The 20202-nt window shown below is 36.0% G+C and overlaps 4 protein-coding genes and 1 long non-coding RNA gene across 9 annotated transcripts in view; 3 read left to right on the forward strand and 2 right to left on the reverse strand.

Moving 5' to 3' along the window:
* LOC116424230 (alpha-tubulin N-acetyltransferase) overlaps positions 1-1121 on the forward strand; it is a 25614-nt gene extending 24493 nt beyond the window's left edge. For both annotated transcript variants that reach the window (XM_076368907.1, XM_076368908.1), the window contains one exon: positions 10-1121. In XM_076368907.1, coding sequence (XP_076225022.1) covers positions 10-292 — 283 coding nt within the window. In that variant the 3' untranslated portion in view covers positions 293-1121. The remainder of the gene's footprint in view (positions 1-9) is intronic.
* Positions 1-4150, reverse strand: part of LOC116424231 (uncharacterized) — a 7492-nt gene extending 3342 nt beyond the window's left edge. For both annotated transcript variants that reach the window (XR_004234415.2, XR_004234416.2), the window contains exons 1-2: positions 3922-4150; positions 2128-3836 (exon numbers count right to left, since the gene is read on the reverse strand). This is a non-coding gene — a long non-coding RNA (uncharacterized LOC116424231). The remainder of the gene's footprint in view (positions 1-2127; positions 3837-3921) is intronic.
* Positions 2321-3695, forward strand: LOC143174679 (uncharacterized). Its single transcript, XM_076368912.1, has 5 exons — positions 2321-2469; positions 2538-2629; positions 2706-3023; positions 3116-3383; positions 3455-3695. The coding sequence occupies exons 1-5, from the start codon at positions 2438-2440 to the stop codon at positions 3519-3521; spliced, it is 777 nt and encodes a 258-aa protein (XP_076225027.1). The 5' UTR covers positions 2321-2437; the 3' UTR covers positions 3522-3695.
* Positions 4151-4555: 405 nt separating the features above from the next.
* Positions 4556-10717, forward strand: Pep (Protein on ecdysone puffs). Of its 3 annotated transcripts, none has more exons than XM_031970509.2 (10): positions 4556-4704; positions 5296-5645; positions 5731-5874; positions 6774-7003; positions 7557-7857; positions 7930-8088; positions 8163-8403; positions 8495-8692; positions 8786-8970; positions 9065-10716. In XM_031970509.2, exons 2-10 carry the CDS (start codon positions 5301-5303, stop codon positions 9578-9580), a joined length of 2319 nt encoding a protein of 772 aa, XP_031826369.1. In that variant the 5' UTR covers positions 4556-4704; positions 5296-5300; the 3' UTR covers positions 9581-10716. The 3 variants fall into 3 exon arrangements, with proteins under 3 accessions (XP_031826369.1, XP_031826367.1, XP_031826368.1); XM_031970507.2 differs by having other exon boundaries at positions 5728-5874; positions 9065-10714; XM_031970508.2 differs by lacking the exon at positions 4556-4704 and adding an exon at positions 4715-5111 and having other exon boundaries at positions 5728-5874; positions 9065-10717.
* A 186-nt stretch (positions 10718-10903) lies between these two features.
* On the reverse strand, positions 10904-12005 carry LOC116424293 (selenoprotein F). The gene is made up of 4 exons (XM_031970510.2): positions 11675-12005; positions 11435-11553; positions 11252-11373; positions 10904-11167 (listed from the first exon to the last, which is right to left on the reverse strand). The coding sequence occupies exons 1-4, from the start codon at positions 11717-11719 to the stop codon at positions 10986-10988; spliced, it is 468 nt and encodes a 155-aa protein (XP_031826370.1). The 5' UTR covers positions 11720-12005; the 3' UTR covers positions 10904-10985.
* Between the last annotated feature and the right edge of the window lie 8197 nt (positions 12006-20202).

Here is a 20202-nt window from a genome sequence, read left to right on the forward strand (position 1 = left end):
TTTTTTCAGTGAAAAACCAAGTACACCTGCTGTTATACAATCAAAACCGGAGAGGCCACGTTCTTTGAGCCTTTATTCTGAAGAAGAACAAAAGCAACGTACAAGTGAATTGTCTACCGTTCCGACACCTGCTTTACCTGATCATCAACCCACTCCCCTAACTACCATTTTACGAGAAACGGAAAAAACTGAAAAGAACGTTAAGCCGTCTCCTTCTTGTAGTCAAGAAGTAGCTGGTACTAATCAGCACTCTCGATTGGATCTCAAATTTTACCATTCACCTTTATGGTAAAGTAATTGAAAAAGTGAGAAAGTAATATTTCTTCAAATAGAATTATTTTACATTTATTAATGATCTTAGAGGAATTGTAATGGAAAATTGTATTGCTTGTGTATGTGAAAAGATATAATAAGACTTTTCACGGTAACATACCTATGTATGAGAAGGTAGCTAATAACGACTATAAAACTGGGAGTATTTATTAGGATAGAATACATTCTCATTCCAACAAAAAAAATGTAATATTCATTAACAAAAATAGTATTTTCTTATTTTATATTGGAAACATAACATAAAATAAAGCATGAAAACATGATCCTTAAAATCCAATTATAGTAGGAAATTAAATTATTGTGTTTACTACATTTTTTATTGACATAAAAAAAAAACCAATATATGTATGTACTGAATGCTATTATACTAAAAGTATTCATTTCTAGTACAAATACCTGAATATTTCCATTATTTAAAATGGTTGTAATATTGAAATTGTTAGTAAACATTTACAAAAGAATAAACTTAAATATAATACATATGAATCGTATAAAATCCATGTGTAAACACGCTTGTAATTAATATATACACAATTGACCAAAAGTTAGAATACACGTTTCTCTATTAATGGAAAAGAAAAATATTATTTTTTCAAAGAATTTATAAAACTTATATGCCAAAATAAAATGCGGATAATTCATCCACAAGTTTTACTATATTGTTATAAAGTTATCCTTTTTTATTCATTTAAATATTACTTATGATTTTGGATCTCATACTTTTGATCAACAGTGTATATCAAGTAGTAATGGGTGTTTTCATATGCAATAAAAAATATACAAATTTACGTTTATAGAAATTATTTCTTTTAATTTATTATAACAGTACATTGTTTTTGGACTTATTTTCAATATATTTTAAGTTTTTAAAATAAAACACATTCTCCAGCATATGTATAAAATTGAAATAATAAAATACATGTATAAATTAATAATTTTTTATAGGGAACATAGAGCTGCATCGAATATTGCATAGAAAAACATGATTTCATTAAAAAAAATGAAAGTAACTTTGAAATTTTAAAAATCCTCCATCTACAAAAAAACCTGTTATTGCCACATTGTAGGCTTTTTATACTGAAAAATTTTGGTTAATAAAGTTTTTTCATATTTTCTAAAAAACAGTGAAGATTATAAGACGCTAATATTTACTGATGCACCCTATACTTCTAATTGCTAGAGGAAAAACAAAATTCTACATAACCTATTTATGCCTAATATATCACTGTGAAATGATAAGTAATCAGTTTTGTATTTACTTTATAAAGAAAATTAATAATCATTCATTATTTAATCCAATATTAATATAATATTATTTTCTTTCCAAATGAATATAACAAAGTAAATTGTAGCAATCAACAAAATTTAACATACTGACTGAATTATGAAATACCGCTATTTACATTAAGTAAAGGTTTTTATGTATCTTTCTTCAAAATATTTTTCATATCATCTAAGTAAGTATTTACATTGATTTAATATATCCTTTTATGTGATTTACTTAGATTTATAATATCAAAATCTATATTTAGTAACCTGACTTGAGTATAGCAGACGTATTTTTAAGCTTTGACATTTTGATAAACATTGATAAATAAATATACTGATACACATTGATAAATAAATATACTCGTGTATTCACGGTACGTTACTAAAGAAATGATTCCCCGGATAGTACACAGGCAAAAGTGGACTCTTGTTATTTCTGTTTATAATTTTGATTAATGGTGTGTAATCGTGTTGACAAATAACAAATTAATATTAGAAATATGATAACAATAATTGAAAACTGACCGATCAGACTCGCATTCCTTTCAGAAATCTTCTCATAAGCAACGCGAAATAAATACTCATTACGTAGGTAAACTACCTACTAACTTTTTGAAGTTCTGTAACTATGTTCATGGAATTCAAATTTCGCACAAATACGCACTGGTAATTGGTTCTCAAAGATGTGGTAGAGTCTGACCTCTATAAGGTATTCTGTGGTTTAACTAATAACTTTGTAATTTTTCTGTAGTTTCTAGGATTATTCAAAATTATAACGAATTTTGTGCAGAAATTGTAAACGTGAAATATTAGTAGCACTAATACGGAAAGTAAAATGGAATCACATCAAGCACGCAAAACTAAAAAGTATATATAACAAATGTGTCAGTTCTTTTCATTTATTTTATAATTATTATTTATAAATATATTTTTAGGTTCTTGAATAGCACTATTTCCGAACATGGACATGAAAGTGGTTCAACCTCTTCTCGCCGCAGAACAACATTTGATTTTATCTCACCAGATAGTAAATAATTATGTCTGAATTTTATGATGAATGAATCTATAGAATATTAAAAATATTTACTAATTTGTTAACCTAGATCTCACGAAAACTTGTGCAACAGAGCGAATATCAATGGCACCTTCTCAGCTGGATACACATATTGAAAATGAGGACACAGAAATAAGTCTTTTGTATAACAAATATTTACAAAACTTGATGACAGAGATTATACTGAAGCAAAAGATACAGGAAAAAGAGAAATTAATTATAACAAAATTAGCAACAATGGCTAAAGAGGTTGATGAAAACAAGAAGAAATTATTTGAATTAAAAACTAGAGAGAGAGACATAATCCATTTAACTATGTTACAAAACAAAATAGATTCTCAACTTGTAGATATAAAGAAATATAATAGTAAATATTATTGATGAACATTTATATTACAGAAACATTTTAAAACTGTTTTAGGAAACTACATATTGAATTAAATTTTATTTTAATTACAGAATCTGAGGATATTAAGAAGGTAGAAAATATTTTATCTCAATTACACATCCTTCTACAAAGTTATGACGTGCTATGTTGTGATAATGTAATTCTTCCCAAGACACCCAAAGAATGGGAAGAAACAATTCAAGCTGTAAAATCTTGTCGTGATACTTTAAAGTCTATTATAGATTTAATTGGATCCCGAAATGAGTGTTATCAGAATGTTAATGTTGGTCTTAAAGATTTCTTGAATATTTATAATGCTATTAAAGATCATCATAAAAGGTATAATGTTAAATGTTAACTCTTTATAATTAAATTGTATTATGGTCAATGACATGTTGTCCTGTTTCTAGGTTGGAAAAAGATATTGTAGAGCTACAAGCTCTTGCATTGAAAACTTCAGCCTTAAGTTTAATGTAAAATTGTAACCAAACGGGTCAGGAGATGTAAATATTTAATATCACAGTATTAAATACTCTTTAAGTACAATACCATTTTTAAAACTTTATGTATATTATAAAAACATGATTAAGTAAATTTAAAAAAATTAATTGTATATTGAATAATCTTTTTTATTTCATTATTTGTGATATACTGAACAATCTTTTTTATTTCTTTCTATTTTGTTTATATTTTCAAACCTTCCCAAAGGATCCCTTCAACTATGAAGCCGTCGCTATACCATGACAACTATTATTTCATCTGTTGAGGTTGTAATAAATAAGTAAATATATCCTGGAGATCATAAAATCATAAAATGTTAAATATCTTTATAAATAATGAGTATTGGCAAAAACTATCGGATACGTTGTTAACTTACTTCTACTGTAAATTAACCACAAAAAGTTTGATTAAAATATTCAACAGACCAGCTGTAAAGTTTCCTTGTGAGTCGAGAAATTTTCTCTCTATCTAGCACCGTTGAACTGCCAACAAGTGGAGATATGCAATACAGTTTTATTTTACTGTGTATATACCTAGTTCCTTCTGGTAGACTTGTCCCTATACTGTTTTTTTGAGTTACTAGTCTGAGGGGAGTAAGTTAGACACCGTTGGTATACACAGTTTCCGTATGAAAGTATTGAAAATATTTTTATACATGATTAATATTTTCGATCGTTATTTTGGTAAAAAAACATATAATAATAATTAAAATAAATATAAGCTGATAAACTCTAAAATGAATTATAACTTAATTAGAAATAAGTACACAAACAGTTTGTGTTTCTTTGAAGTTAATTGGTTCATGAAAACTGTAGTATTTGAAATCTTTTGTATATTTCTTCAATAGTACAAAAATTAAACCTTGTTTAAATAAAGTAAATATTTATTTCAAATTTATTAATTTCGTTTTATTTATAATCTTTAATTATAATGTATTAAAATTTAGGTAAACCTTTTGCTTATATCTATTAAGGTGGTGTGGATATTGAATTGACCAATCAGAAGTAAAGGCTTTTAACAGAATCGACCATTTTGAATGCTGCTTTCATCAGTCTATTTCACGTCCACGATAGACGCTTACAATTAGTGACTCCATTTCCTTCAGCATTCCCGTTTTGCCTCATTTTCTTGGGCAGTGATCAAGTTTGATCATTCTTCGGTGAGTAGTCTTTTATTATTAAGATTTACTTATAAAAATTGTATGTTAGATATTGTAAAATATTATCTAGCGTCTCTCTCGTTAATGTAATAGAAAGTTTTTCCGATAACGGAGTTCATTGAAATTTAACAGTTAGTCACATTGCACGGCGTCATTTGGTATGTAATGTACTAAACGAAAAAGTTACGACTATTTATTCCTTTTTTTTTGTGTATTTAGTCTTTTTTTTATTTCTATTAACTGTGATATGTACAAGTATATATTTTATTGTTATATAAGTAAAAATTCTGGCGGTTAAATTGTTGATTATTATCTAAATTCGCGTATCGGAAATAGACGCCCATTCGTACTCCATTTATAAATGAAAAATTCTACAGCATGAAGGATTCATAAGAATGTAAATTCAGGTAACATGTTTTTAACTAAAGGCACATATTTTATGATATTAAAAAACAGTTATGCGGTAAACATAAACAATAGATAAAAGTGTTAGGCTATTCATTTTAAAAGTTCATTATATATAAGGCATCTGAAATCTGATTAATATATAATGTATATATAAATATAATATTTTGAACATTTTCTGTGTAGGTATCATGCCATTTAATCGAGGAATAAAACGTGATTCCTTTGGGAATCGGAACTTTAATAACCGAGGAGGAGGTGGTGCTGGAGGTGGTGGAGGAGGTGGCGGAAGAGTTGGAAACATGGGTGGAGGTGGAGGCGGTATGGGAGGCAATATGGGTGGTGGAATGGGTGGAGGAGGTGGAGGTGGTGGAAGTGGAGGAATGAATCCATGGGAAGGAGGAATGATGCCTGGTCGAGGGATTTTACCAACTCCAAATAATAATCTGTCTTTAGCATCACCCCAAGCACAGTTAGCGATAGCTAGTAACCTTCTCACAAATTTACTTCGTAATCAACAAGATGTACAGCAACAGGTAACATATTTATGTAGATAATATGTTAATTTATTTGTAATTATTATCATAAAGGATTATACATATAACTTTGCATTTACAGCAGGTACCATCACTCCTTAGTCTCGGCAATAATTTTTCCGGACCAGGGCCAAATTTTCCAAATCAGCAAAACTTTCAGTCTGGACGTTTTAACGATCGTCCTGTGAGGCACCCAATGAAGAATCAACGACCTCAACCATACAATAAGGTATGAATATATAACAATTATCATTTTATCATATAAACATCATTTTTAGTGCAAATTGCAAAAGGGCAACTTCTAGTGTACACTTTCTATTTTTACATCAACAACACCAATTCTTAAGCGGAAAATGTAATAATTCTCCTTCTTTATGTTCATTGATCGATTCATTAATGAGGCTTTCAGTCAGTGGATAAGTTGTTACAATGGTTACCCTGTGAAGTTAATGAGATACAAACAGTTTTGCCGTATATGATTTTCGTAGGAGAATTTAATTGCTATCGCAATGTTATTTCATTATAAAACACGGTAACAAGACGTGTATTGATTTCAGAATACAGTTTCTCATTTTTAGTAGTGGATGTTAACTGTGGTTTTGTGCAGTAAATTTTCAGCAAAGACAAGGAGATATGTTTCCCCTCTGACTTGGTTCATTTATATTCTATCCAAGTCCTTCTATTCATCATTGCAGTTGAAATCAATGGAAGACTATTTACTCAAAAATAGATTGCAAGTTGTATTTTTGACTGTTTTAATGTCTTCTTCTTGTTGATTATTTTTCATTGATCTTTATCGAACTATGTTCAAAGGAAAATACATGCGTTTTATAAATATCATATCTTATGATTCACATGATCGTTGCCTGTACAAGGTCAGATGATGCCATAATTATGTGCATCTTCAACTATCTATTACTATTTTCCTTTTCCCTTCCACGAAAATGTGGAAATACTGACCTTCAGTGTTCACTGAAATACTGATTACGTCCTGCTTCCAAATCGAGTAGAATATTTTTCTCCCATCAACAATCCCAGAGGTTGTATAAACCAAATTCAATTCGAGAAGAATCGCAATTATATCAGATCCTTCTCATGACGGTTTGGTCATTTGACCTACATGACTAGATGGGCAATCGCGCCCGTGATGGCCCTGCTGGGCGACGTGGTCCATCTGCACAACAATCTCGTGCACCCCAGTCTGGCAGTCAGCGTATGAACGGAAACCAAACTCAGCATCGCAACGATAAATCTTCTAAACCAATTCCTGCCTCTAAACAAAATCAGACTGCCAAAAAGGAACAGCAGGACGTTAAGACCTCTGATAATGAAAAAGCAGAAGCACCTGTTGTGAAAAGGTAAGCTCCTGGTGATTGTGAATAGTTTCTTCAAACTTCAGTAAGTCTCATTCTATCACCTGTCTTTGTGTGTACGGTGTTTCTTACGTACATACAGTATATTTTCTATAAAACGAACATTGTGCCCCTTTTCTAAACTGACTTTTTAAAAAGTATATATGTATATAAATATTCATATATATGTACATATGTCTGTATAGTATGTTATATTCATTCCCCATTATCAATGAAACTCATATTACAAATTTAAGTCAGTCATTTTGCTACAATTTCGTAATTACATGAAGAATGTACCCCATATATTCTTCTTTCTATACACATTATTCAATATTGATTGTTCATAATAGTAGGCAAATCGATATCTTCATTAGACATGAATGTCATGTCAAGTTTCTTTCTAGTTTTCATGTTATAAATTTTATGTACATGTGTTATGACTAAAACAACAAATGAAACAAACATAATATTTAGATCATCTTTAAAAAGAAAGTCCAACAAAGCTGATTAAAATTTGTCATAATCATGAAAAATTATGTATTTGTTTCTACATTAGTGAGAACAACGACGAATCTGAAGAGAAGAAACGTGACTGGAAGGACGAGAAGAAACAGTTGGAAAATTCTCAAACTGTTAAACAGTACGAGGGTGAAAAACCTCAAGAGGAAGCTGAACAAAAAACGGAAATTTCTGCTACTGAAGAGGGAGCAAAAGAAACAAATCTGGCTGGAACCGAAAAAGATGCAAAGATGACTGGCAAGAAATCTGAAGCTAGACACGCTGAAAGTCGTTATGCAGAAGTTCCAATGAGCCATATGTTTTGCCATATTTGTAATAAGCATATGTGGGATGGATATGTAAGTATTGTTTATAGTCGTGTATGTAATATTTACTAAAATGTGTAATTAAGTAATTACTTTGTCTTTTAGTCCTTCGAAAACCATTTAAGGGGACGAGCACATCAATTGATGATGGAAAAATTAGACGAGATGTACAAATTGAAAGTTGATTTAATGAGGCACGAATTGAGAATAGCAGAAGAACAACGTGAATTTAGTTTAACCAATTCAAAACGTCGTGGGAAAAAAGTCAGTATACATAAATTCATTTTACGCTACTATGTAAAATACATCTTATTTATAATTACTATTACTATCATTAGGTATCCGTGGATCTAAATGTAAGAGAATACTGTACAATGTGCGATTTGAATTTTTATGGTACTTTATCAACACATAGAAAGAGCGAGAAACATCAACAATTGAAAACATTTTTGCATCCAAGATGTTTCCCCTGTCTAAAAGAATTCCCGTCGCGTATTGAATATGATGAACATTGTCTAACGCCTGCACACATGAAGAATGCTGTACAATGTGAAGAACAACGAAAGAACAAGAAGAAAGGTACGTGACAGAAATGTATAGTAGAAACTATAAAGTACAAAAGTCAAGGAAATTTATTTTCTAAATGTGTTTGTTTGCTTTTTATTTCTAGACAAACTTGCCAAAGGAGAAGCTGAAATACGCACTGCCGAAGATGAGGAAAAAGATGTAGGCGCTGAAAATAAAACTGAAAAAGAGGAAGAGGCTGTTGAGGAACAAGAATATATAACAGATATTAGTGAAAACATGACAGAGAAGAAGTTCAAAATACCATCTTACAAATATTGTCGACAGAATCAAATTTCTATTGGTAAATTTAATTGAAAGCATTTATAATATTTGTAAGCGTTACATCTATTAGTATATCGTTGCACATTACTACACATTATCCATATTATTTTAGGGAAATCTATGGTAAAAGAAGTTCAAGGATTTTATTGTGAAAAATGTCGAAGATTTATGCTCTTGGCGGAAGATATGAACGCTCATTTACGCAGTATCACCCATTATAGGAATTTTGTACAAGAAGTAAAGTCTTTGACGTCTACTAACGAAAATACTGAACAAAAGCCAGCGGAAAAAACAGAGGTATAGTTTTCTGAAAACAAAAGTTTCAGAATGAATATAATTTATAAAGATAATATATTAAAGCGTTATAAGACAATTGCTTCTTTTGTTTCAGGCTAATGAGAACGATACAGAAGATAATAAAGATGACGAAGAAAATTGTAAACGTCGTAAAACCGCACATTCCGAGGAGGAGGATAACGTAGAAATGAAAGAAGAGCAAGAAAATAATGCCGAGGATGCGAACACAAATGTGAATGCAAACGCGCAGAAGAAAGCTGACGGAGATGAAAAATATGACCCCCTCGAGGCTGATGCAGAATCCGAAGAAGAAGAGCATCGCGAAGGTGACAGTAACAGCCAACAAACTACGCAAAATGATTCTAGTACTCAAGACAAAAAGACGACACCAGTCGACAAAGCGTGGGCTGATATTGATAATGACAATGACGCAGAAATAGGTAACTTAATTGATGATGGGGACGAGAAAGAGCATATAAATGAGCCTGAAAAAACTAGAGATGCTCCAAAAATAGAGAGAGATCAAACTCCTCAAATAAAGCCAACTCGTGGTCGAGGAGGTTTCGCACGTGGTCGCGGTAGTCCGCGAGCACGAAGAGCTCGACGATAATAAGTATTATACTATAAAATTAAAGTAAGCTTGGATTTATTGGGTAAATATTACACTATTTATCCTGTTATTAGATTCCACCATTTCGTTTATTTTCGAATCATCAATAGTCAATATTATGAATCATACCTACATTATTACTTGCTTGTATTTACGTACGATAGAAATCATGATGAAAGTGATTACATTGTTGCGTCCGAACGTACTCGCGCGCGACATGGTTTTAATAAACAATAACTTTAACTATAACAACTTATTTACAAATATGTATAATATTACATACAATCATTGTAGAAACGATTTGCGGCACGTTCGTTCTCGATCATAATTTCACGAAGATCTTCCGTTCTTCATCCTTGTATAACATTACAGAACGACTTTTTGGATAACGCAACAATATTTTATCCAAGCTTACCAATTTAAAAGGATTTTAATTACGTAATATCACTTTCAATGAGTGTAGTACATAGATTTTTAAATAGAGAAGGTAGATTTGAAATTGAAAAAAAAGCAAGAAGCTATAATCTTCTGTAGCTTGTTACTATTCTATATCAGAAAATATGATTACTATTTAAACATTTGAAATATGTCAATGGTTTTTTAAACAATAATCATAACGTAAAGTCATAAGGTTCATTCCTATTAGGCACGTGTTAAAGTGACATGCGAAGTATCTTGCAATAAAAGTGAGAAATTAATATTATTTTTTTCAGTTTATGCCTAGTGTAATAAAATACTTATAATCAAAGTCTATATACAGTATATCATAACTACTTGATTGTGTTTATGATAACGCGCTGGAATTTTATTATAAGACTTGTATGTTTTACGTGAGAAAGAATGTATTATAAAAAATATGAAAAATGCAAATAGTTCGTCGATTGCCTTATAAAAATATCGAATTTTTTTTTCATAAAATAATTTGCACTTTACCTTTATACTGGGTATTATCTTTATATAATATCTTTACAGAAATCTATTTGTGTTAAGGTTATGATGATCTATTGTATCTTAATAATGCAGCTGTCATTACTTCTTTATACTAATTTAGGTCTTCACTGAAGTAATATAAAGAATAATGTTTGTTTATGAAAACAGTCGAATAATAAAAAATTGACACCGTATTTTTAAAAAAAAATCTAAAAGTTTTTTCATTCCAATATTCAATTTTTCTACATTGGTATTATAGAAAGTATTGAAATAAATAATGTGTTCCAAGTAATTGAATTGTATTTTATATCTTTCTAAAAAATGTGATAAGGCTTGAACTAATCAGATATATCAGGATTAATAAATGTAATAAAATTACTAAATTACCATAAATCACATAGAAAACATAATTATTTACATTTAAAGTACAGAATTTGATTAAATACAGACATATATATGATTACCATAAATAACATTAATCCATAGAAAGGTGAGTAGCTAGAAATTCATCAACTGAATCTGTATCCCATTTATGAATGTCCAAGATATCTTCAACTTTATTGTCATTGTCCAATAATTTAATTATTGGATCTAAACCTCTAACATATTTTATTTGTAAATTCTTATATTTACTTGGTCTATCACTTTTAATGAAAGCTGAAAATATAAGAATTTCAAACATACGGTACTAGATATAAAAATGATTATTGATTAATGCGTGTAAAACATGTATTCATTTACCCTGAATTTGAGGATAGGCTCCAAATTTACATGTGCACACTTCAAGAATAGCGTGTGGATAACGTTTTGATCCAGACGCATCATAGTCATCATCTTTCAAACAACATTCCTTGCACTTATCCCTAGAATGATTAAATAGTACTTCACTCAAAATAAATAGCGTTTATAATTTTTATTACTCACCTTATTTCTGATAATCCATGTTTATTAAATTCTTCACATGTAGAACAAAGTAAATTAGCTTTATTGAAGCCTAAACTTTTACAATCATCTGCTGAAAATTCTGAAGTTACAATATTCACCTAGAAGCACATCATCAGTTTTATACATTAATTGTAATTATAAAAGCAACACAATAGAGATTTCATGCTTGGTACATGTAACAGAATTGAGAGGTTAAATAATAATTATTTTGACATTTACCGTTAGACAGAAGAAAAGTAGCTGTATCGGTATAAAAAAACTCATTGTGTTATTTGGTATATGCTGTATGCATCAAATGATTTAAGTACTTCTTTCAAAATTACAAAACAATCAGTACATCACATGTAAATACATTTCAAACGTTAATAGACACTGTAGGTTGTTCGCAAGACAACTCCCGGGACAGCACAGCAGTAAGAGGGGTCTCACACTATGTGTTTTCTTTACAGTTTCGATTGCTTACGTGTACATATTAACGAATAGACAATTAGTATCGAAAATGAGTTGAGAAAAGATGAAAGCTGACCAATTAGATCGCAGCCTACAGGACATATCAAAACGTGTGCTTTTTTACACGATCGGTATTTCAGGCTATCGGACACGAAGTCTCATAAGATGTCCAATCTATGTCTCTCATCAATAATTTTGCTTTCCTACTGTATCACCGGGATTTTTCACTCTGTTCTACCGGTAAAGCAGAAAATGACAATAATCTAGTACAACATTTTAGCAAAATTTTACGTCTTAATTTTTAAATTACCGAAAATCCTTTTCGTAAATGTCGCTTTTATGTAAAATAATTCGAATTTTAAGACTTAAACCAAATAAACACGGAAAGCTTTTATCAAAATTTTTTATATAATTTGTTGAGTTACCAGAAATCTGATTATCATTTCTATCGAAAAGGAATCTGTTTTCAAAATTTTTGTCAAATGAAAGCGTTGACATGATTGAAAGTTTAGTCGAGACTTCTATCAAAAATTTAACGGAAGAAGAAACCCCAACGAATTAAACGGGATCGGTGTGATCAAAGAGAAGTGTTCTTCGTTAATCGCGACCGCGTCAGCTTTTCAGAATTTTCGGTAATAAACGCGATTAACTCAGTTATGAACGATTACCCCCGTGTTTCGAAAGGGTATAAGGGACCCCGAATCCTCGACTTTTCGAAAATTTCCCATAATGACCGGGCAATCATGGCAATCATCCACCCGCACGTTTACGCAGCCCAGGTCCACCGGATTTGCCGGTCCCGTCCGGCCGATTCCATGAACCAGCGTTCTAGTTTACGAAACTTTAAATAAGACCACGGGCAGGGGATGCCGATTCGGCCTCATTACGAGCACCCACTCGCCCGGGGAACCGGCAATTTTGTACAGGAGAAATTTATGTATGGTCTGAGGAATTAACGCTGTGGATGAAACGCGTGCGTTCTCCACGAAGTTTTGAAAGCTGGTATTATCCGAGCGAAGGAGAGCTAATCGGCAATCAATAAGGTGCGGTGAATATGAAATAACGATAGGAAAAAAACAAGGTTTGTAACCGTTTCCGATAGCTCTATCAGAATAAAGTTCTACATAATTTCTGTCGATTAACATGAAAAGTGAATATTCAAATTTATTCAATTCTACGTAGGGCTTTCACTGCCAAGCCAGCTCGCCGCTGAAAGTTAAAATAACAGCAAATTAAAGGATCTTCGACAAACGTCAAGCATACCTACAGAGAAGACGAAAACGGTATTGGACGCAAGGCAGTTTAACCAGGCGGACCCACCCACAAGTTTTCTCGGCGGCGATGGCACTCGTCGATTCGACGAACTCTCGGTCTGGGTACCAAATGGTCGGCCCGTCCGTGTTCAGCAAATATTCTCGAAATCCTGACCGCGGGCCAGGATTCCTAATTGCCGGTCGTCGCGCCAGTGGATACGGTGCGCGCTGCTCGCTCAGCGGTCCCCGAGGATAAAGACCGCTTCCTCCCTGTTCGGCACCACCTACGATCGGAATTCCATCCCCTGACAGCGGCGGCGGCAACGATACCAGAGCCGAACGAGTTGCGCAGACTTCAGGAATGCCCCCCGAGCTGCGACTGTTCCGCGGTAATGTTACGTTTTCGAGCGTGAGGTAGGGACACTCGTTCTCGGGCCACGTCGATTCGGACGATTCGGTACGAGGCTTCGGTTTTCGGAATGTTCTCGTCCGAATGGAGCAACAGAGAACAAAAACAGGAAGGAGAGAAAGAAGTGTTTACCGCTTTTTTTATCTCTTGATGGACAGCATCGATAGATCGGCGCTCGAGTATCCGGTGATCGCGAAATTGTTGTTTATTCGTCGATCCAATAATGATTTTGAAGAAATCGATTCATACAGAATATGCTTTACAATGAATCTAAAAGTATAGTTTCACTCAGTGATTCACTCTGTCACGAAGTAAAGGAATTCCCTTTATCGTGTCCTTATCAGCTTAATTTTGGTCTTTTCGGCTCGAAAGACAAAGTCGCAAACAGCAGCGCGAAATAATTGGCACGTGCCGCGAACGGTTCCGTCGCCGCGAACATTTTCAGGGAATCGTTCGCGAACTATGTGTTTTACGTTCGGCAGGTAATAACAATAATCAAGTTGGTCACGGTTCCGGGAAGAATCGTGCATTTCCGACCGCTTAATAGAGTCTCGCGATTAAAAGAATAGAATGAGAGAGAGAGAGAGAGAGAGAGAGAGAGAGAGAGAGAGAGAGAGAGAGAGAGAGAGATGGAGATGGACCCTCGACGATTAACCGAGTGGGAACGAGACACGTCGCGCAGCGCGCGAGTGGGTTGTAATAAAAAGAGAACGCGCGACGCATTAGGGTAATCGCCCCGTTAAATAATTCATCGCGCGCGGTCCATTCAAATTAATAACGTATTACCGAAATCGGTCCCCCAATCGGGCTCGAATGCGGGGATCGCTTTGTATACTCTATCATTTCCGCAGTGGTTCTCCTCCGCCTTCCATTTTCAACATCCTCTTCCTTTTCTTTTTAGATATATTAGCAGCTAAACATCTCAAGAAATTATATCGATGACTATTATTATTCTTCTTCAAATTGAACAGGATCTAACGAGTAATTCTAGTCTTTATGTTCTTGTTCCCCTTTCTTTCTCTTCCTCCCTTTCTCACCGTCCTTCTCTCTCCCTCTCTTCCTGCGAATAACATATATTTATTTTACTGGAAAATTATGATTTTTTACCTTCTTCGATTACCATTCTCCTACTTCTGCCCTTAAGCGATGAAAATTTTTTATTTATTTAGCGTAATTTAGTTTGTCAGTCTTTTTCCAATTAATCACTCACACCTTCGGTATAGTATAATTTGATTCGTGGATATCATACACATTTTCTTATTGTTCTACGTGTTTCTAGTTGCTTTTCAATAATATTTCAATCGTATAGATAAATTGATGCCAGTAACTGGGTTAAGCGTATGATTTTGGATGCTTCGAGATCCTCTCGAAAATCCTTTCGTTTAGGAAGCCTGCAGCGAGGTGCATGCGCACCGCTGCCAGTCCAAATCGCATACAAATGAGGAAAGAAACGGGTCTCGGAAACAGAGAGAAACCGTGCCTCCGCATATACGCGGCGTCCCCGAGAGCTTCGTATAATCATTCTCGGAAGGACGATCCCATGGTTGAGGGATGACCACGATAATAATAATTTGAATCGTGCCCACTTAGCATATGTGTAATTTACCGCTTAAGATGATTTTGTCGTCTCCTCGGCGTCGCTCCTCCTCGTCCCGTTCGGGGCTGGCCCAGGCAGAAGCTTCGAAACGACGAACCCAGAAATTCATAATCACTGAGGGCTGGGGGTTGAAGACCGCAGGCGATTGCCCAGAGACACGGTATTCCGGCGGAATGAAATACGGGGGAAAACGCGAGCAATTTGCGGCCATCTTTCACGGAATGGGCGAAGAATTGGCGGCCGGTGCCAGTGGAACATTCGCTCGCCGCTGGAGACTTCGACGCCCGCAAGCGCGAACACCTTTCACGTTTGTTCCGCGTCGAGTCCCTGTGTTTACTTTTTAACGCGTCGACTGACACGGGAATTTTAGCGTTTTATGTAATGTTACTTATTCGTAGCAATGATAAATGTTGCTAGAAAGAATTATTAATGATTTGGTATCACAGTCGTTTCGTTACGCTATTATCTATGTACTTAGTATTTACATGGTTAGGTTGTTGAGTATTTTTATTCGACTTTAATCTTTTTATCAATTGTTATCGATCAATTTGGAAGCCTTGATCGTCGGTGAACTGCTATGGTAATCAATGTGTTAATATGTTCGCTACGTGTTACAGTATTGTATTAAGTGCAACGCTTTATAAATTATAAGTAATGTTTGAGAAGTCAATCCCGCCAACTTCTTTCTTGTTTATACTACGTGTTATACTGTTGGATAAGAACTGTTTTTATAAGAAAAAATTGACTTGGATCACATTTGACAGGTGTTTACATAAGTGTCCATAATTTGTTGCTTTTGTCAATTGAATCTGTGATACCTGCATATGGAACTGCGGTCGAATGACTTACATATAGTAATGTTACGGCTTGTATAATTTTGTTGAACCACAATATTACTTATCGCAGTTCGCGGTTTGGAGATCCATGGCTTAAATCGATAGATTACTCGCTTCGTAAAAATAATGTTTAACGCTCAAGAAAAGTTGCCGGGTCCAGCGACCGAAAAGAAAATAGTGCGACGACTATGACGGTAATATCTGTTCAAACACGTATAATTACCGCGGGTCGTTCGTTGCGCTCATTTAAAATGGCGCCTGTCGAGATCTTCTGAAAAAAACGAATTTCTATGTTTTTAAATATGATGGTCAAACGTCTAGGTGGATCTTTGCGTGACAAAAAATGATAAACAGTTCGTGGAGAAATCTGGAGCTGCAAAAACGCTTTGAATGAATACTAAAAAAATGGGAATATAATTATACGTTCGGATTATTAGAGATATTTTCATGAAACTATTTACATGAATTCATAAGGGAACGAGAACTCTGTTGGCCCCGTAACAGGGGATCACGGAACGTCGGAATTCAGAGATCAACAAGGAGACAGCACAAGACAAAAAATACGCACAGTTTGAAACGTAGAAGTTCACGAAATGACTACAGATCATTGCCAACGAACATGAACTGAGAGTTTCAACGTTTTTCTTTAGCAAAGATAATGAAAAATGTTGACAATGGAAATTATCGAATTTCCACGTTCCTCGAAATCCATCTTCGAATACTTGAGCGTTTCACGCGAAGATTCAAGATCGTCCGCCATTTTCCAGACATTTTTCGATCGACCGTTTAGCTATTCGGTGCGCCCGCCATTTTTACGATGGGAAATCTGTGTCACGCGCACCGCGCAGAGAAGAACGCGCATGCGGGCAACAATCTTGGCATCGTAATTAATCAAGGTCGATCACGATTATTGCTGGGACCCGTCGCTGGAGGGCGAGGGTGGTTCCGCGCCATAAGTCTTTGTAATAGCTAATATCTCACGGGAGTCGTACAAACGCGAATTGGTTACTAGTTACTACTTGCGCCGGGGCTGTACTGCGTGATTTATCGGCCGCGGGGCGACGGCGGGCGGAGGCGGCGAGAAGATGCTCGTTCGAGCGGTCGGGGAAAAAGGCGAGGGGAATAAAGAGTCGGGGCGAGTGAACGAACAGAGATGAAAGTATACACGAGTGTGAACCTCTCGGGGGGGCTCCCACCACGCGGCCAATTAAGGCCCAGTTTTAATCGTTCCCCCGTCTAATTGCTGACCCATTACATTGTCTCCTCGGGGTAAATACGTCCGGGCTAAATACCCCCGTCAGCGGAAAGAATTCTCGGGCCCTCGGAAATCATCGTCGTGTAAACACCGGCTGCGAGTCCTGGTCGGAATTAGCGAGTTCGTGTTTGTTACCTGCACTCCTCCTTTGCGACGCGAGGTTATTAATAAAATTTATGCGCCGGCCACGATAGAGGGTAACGCGCGCGTGCGCTTGTTCTATCGTTTGCGTTCGGCGTAATCTCCACGATACACGTTCCTCTTGCGCGTAAGTACATACTGGTTAGTTCAAAACGAATGAGATCGGTCGGAGATAGATAGGAATTGTCAAGGGAGGAATGAGGAAGTTTTTTGATCATTTGTTTGCGGATCTGTAAGCGATTCATGGATACACGAGAGTACGAGAGATGGCGAATGATTTAATTTGGATTTCGACAGGATTTTCATTTTATCTTCATCTTTTCTTGTAGTGCTTAATGAAAGAAATGTTCGCGAGTCGCTTTGTCGCGAAACGCTATCAATATTCGAACAAAGATCCCTGATCGAGTAATTAACAGTTACTATTGTCCGTTAATACTTTGGTTATATGACTTTTCAATTAACTCCGCGCAGAAAATATTCAGAAATAAGAATGACTACCATTAAAACGAGCTCAAGAACAGTGTTAAAATTAATGATTCCTTTTTTTATACGGCATAACGAGAAATTCCGAGGAAACGCTGGCGACACAGAAACATTCTATAGGGCATCCACTTGCAAAATATTCGTTATACCGAATTGAATGTCGTCACGCAGATGATGTCCTTGCTCATGCATCGGGCAGTAGCGTGGACCACCGCGCGCGGTGCTTCTTCTCTAATCCGAGTCCTTGATGCTCTCGGAACCGGTCGCTCTTAATAACCACCCTCGCACATGGCCTAAGGATCACCGTTGCGACCTACAATCACGCCATAGACAACTCGTAGCGACTCGATCATTATCACGGCCAATAATCACCGAGACGTATTCCGCTAAGTGCTCCCCTCTGCTTCGTAGCCGGTCCTTCGCCCCGGTCCCATTCCTCTTCTTCTTTTCCATTTGCCCCCTGCCGACCCCCCAGCCCTTGTACTCCACCTCTCGTCCAGCGGTCAATACCGCTTTATCTCTCTGTTATTTGGCCCAGCGACGAGCGATAATCAGGGAGTGGGATCCGTCGTTGGATGGACGGTATCACTAATTCGGTCCAATTACGTGGGACGATTAAAAAGATTTAATTGTCCGACGCGCCGTAACCCCTCCAGCGACTTCTGCCGCGTCTGCGCGGGAGGACGAGACTTTCGTCGAGGCGTACCACTCTCCAGTACCCTAAATTCCTTTGGCTTGGATCGTGAACGGTATTCGTCGGGAGATATATGGTGTTTCCGACATTGTGGAACGAGTGGATGGGCAATTGTTCTATGCGAAAAGCTTAGTTGAATATATTTTGTCACGTCATATTTTGTGTTTGAGACGATCGGGTTTGATTTATCGAGTATCCGTTAGGACAAAGGTAATTCGAAATCGGTAGTGAAAGAACATAAGTATCAGTTCGTATACACGCTTAAAATCATAACGACTACTAATAGTAGATTAATCAACAATCACGACAATAATACTAAATCATTCATATCAGTACATTATTGAACCTAATTCTACTACATATTAATCCCACTGTAAAACTTCTAGAATCCCATCACCTTAATTTTACCCACATTTTGGACTTAACAAAACACCTAGAAAATACTATCGCGATCAATAAAGAGAATGATTTATATAATTTTTTCCTTCTAATCCAAAAATCTAGACTACCGTGCGCTGCGAGTCAGGCTCAGGTTCGGGCGTATCCTCCCGCGACATCCGCCGAAATTAGAGAAATTAGATTCGCCGCGGGATTCTTTCGTAAGGGGCCACGTCGGTCGAATCCGGGAGCTGTCCCGCGCAGGATCAGATATCGTCCGGCCGAAGATTCACGCAGGGGGTGGGCGACTCCCTCGGATCATCTCACGGAATCTCGTCTCTGTCCGTGGTCCCGGGACGTTCCCTCGCGGCGGGACACCGGTGCCGCGCTCGTATCCGCGCGCAGGAGCAGTCGTTTATAATCAGGATCAGCCGCCGTGTCCTTTTTCGCGTCTCCTCCCGCGGCAAGGGATCGCGGGACTCGCCGACCCCCCTCGTCATCGTCCTCTCCACCACCAGGTTACGGACGTCCCGCTGGCTCCTGCGTATCTTCCGCGGGACACCGGGGGACGCGGCAGTAACCTCTAATTAAAATTAACGATAATAAGAACGCGGAGGCAGCCAGCCACGTTACCCCCCTCGAACCCGACTACTGTCAATTAAGCCCGTGGTCACAAGGATACGACGTATCTCACGGTACCCCTCGTTACCTTAACACGTACGCGGTCGGATGACGGGAGCTCGTCATTTGGCAAACGATCATCGGTGGTTCGGCGACGGAAATTTTTTCTAGGTTGAGCAGATTAGCGTGAAGTTGTTTCCGAATAGAGATATTTCAACACTGGAAGTAGTGAGCAGTCGAATTGGGAACATTCTCTATGGGAACTGTAAGAGTATCTATTCATATTTCGAATGATTCGCATATCACTTTGCATATTATTAAATTGGTTTCTTCAGTAATTTCTGAGAGAAACGTCTGTTACGTTCTTAGTCATTTTGAAGGAACAGTTTAGGAATGGGTCGTTTCGTTAATATAACTTAGTCTTGAGGTAACAAACGCAATTCTGACGCTTTTACTTGTAACATTCCCATAAATTGTCCCAAATCGAGGAGACTATCGATAATAACGATTTAGAGCAGTAACCATACACATGTTGAAACAAAATGCATCGACTCCCAGATTTCATGATGTATGTAGTTTAGCATCAGCGAATCGGTATTAGAACCGGTGTCTCGCAATAAACCGAGAAGA

The sequence above is a fragment of the Nomia melanderi genome, chromosome 7 (assembly GCF_051020985.1).
Source record: "Nomia melanderi isolate GNS246 chromosome 7, iyNomMela1, whole genome shotgun sequence".
In the NCBI taxonomy this organism is placed as follows: Eukaryota; Metazoa; Arthropoda; class Insecta; order Hymenoptera; family Halictidae; genus Nomia; species Nomia melanderi.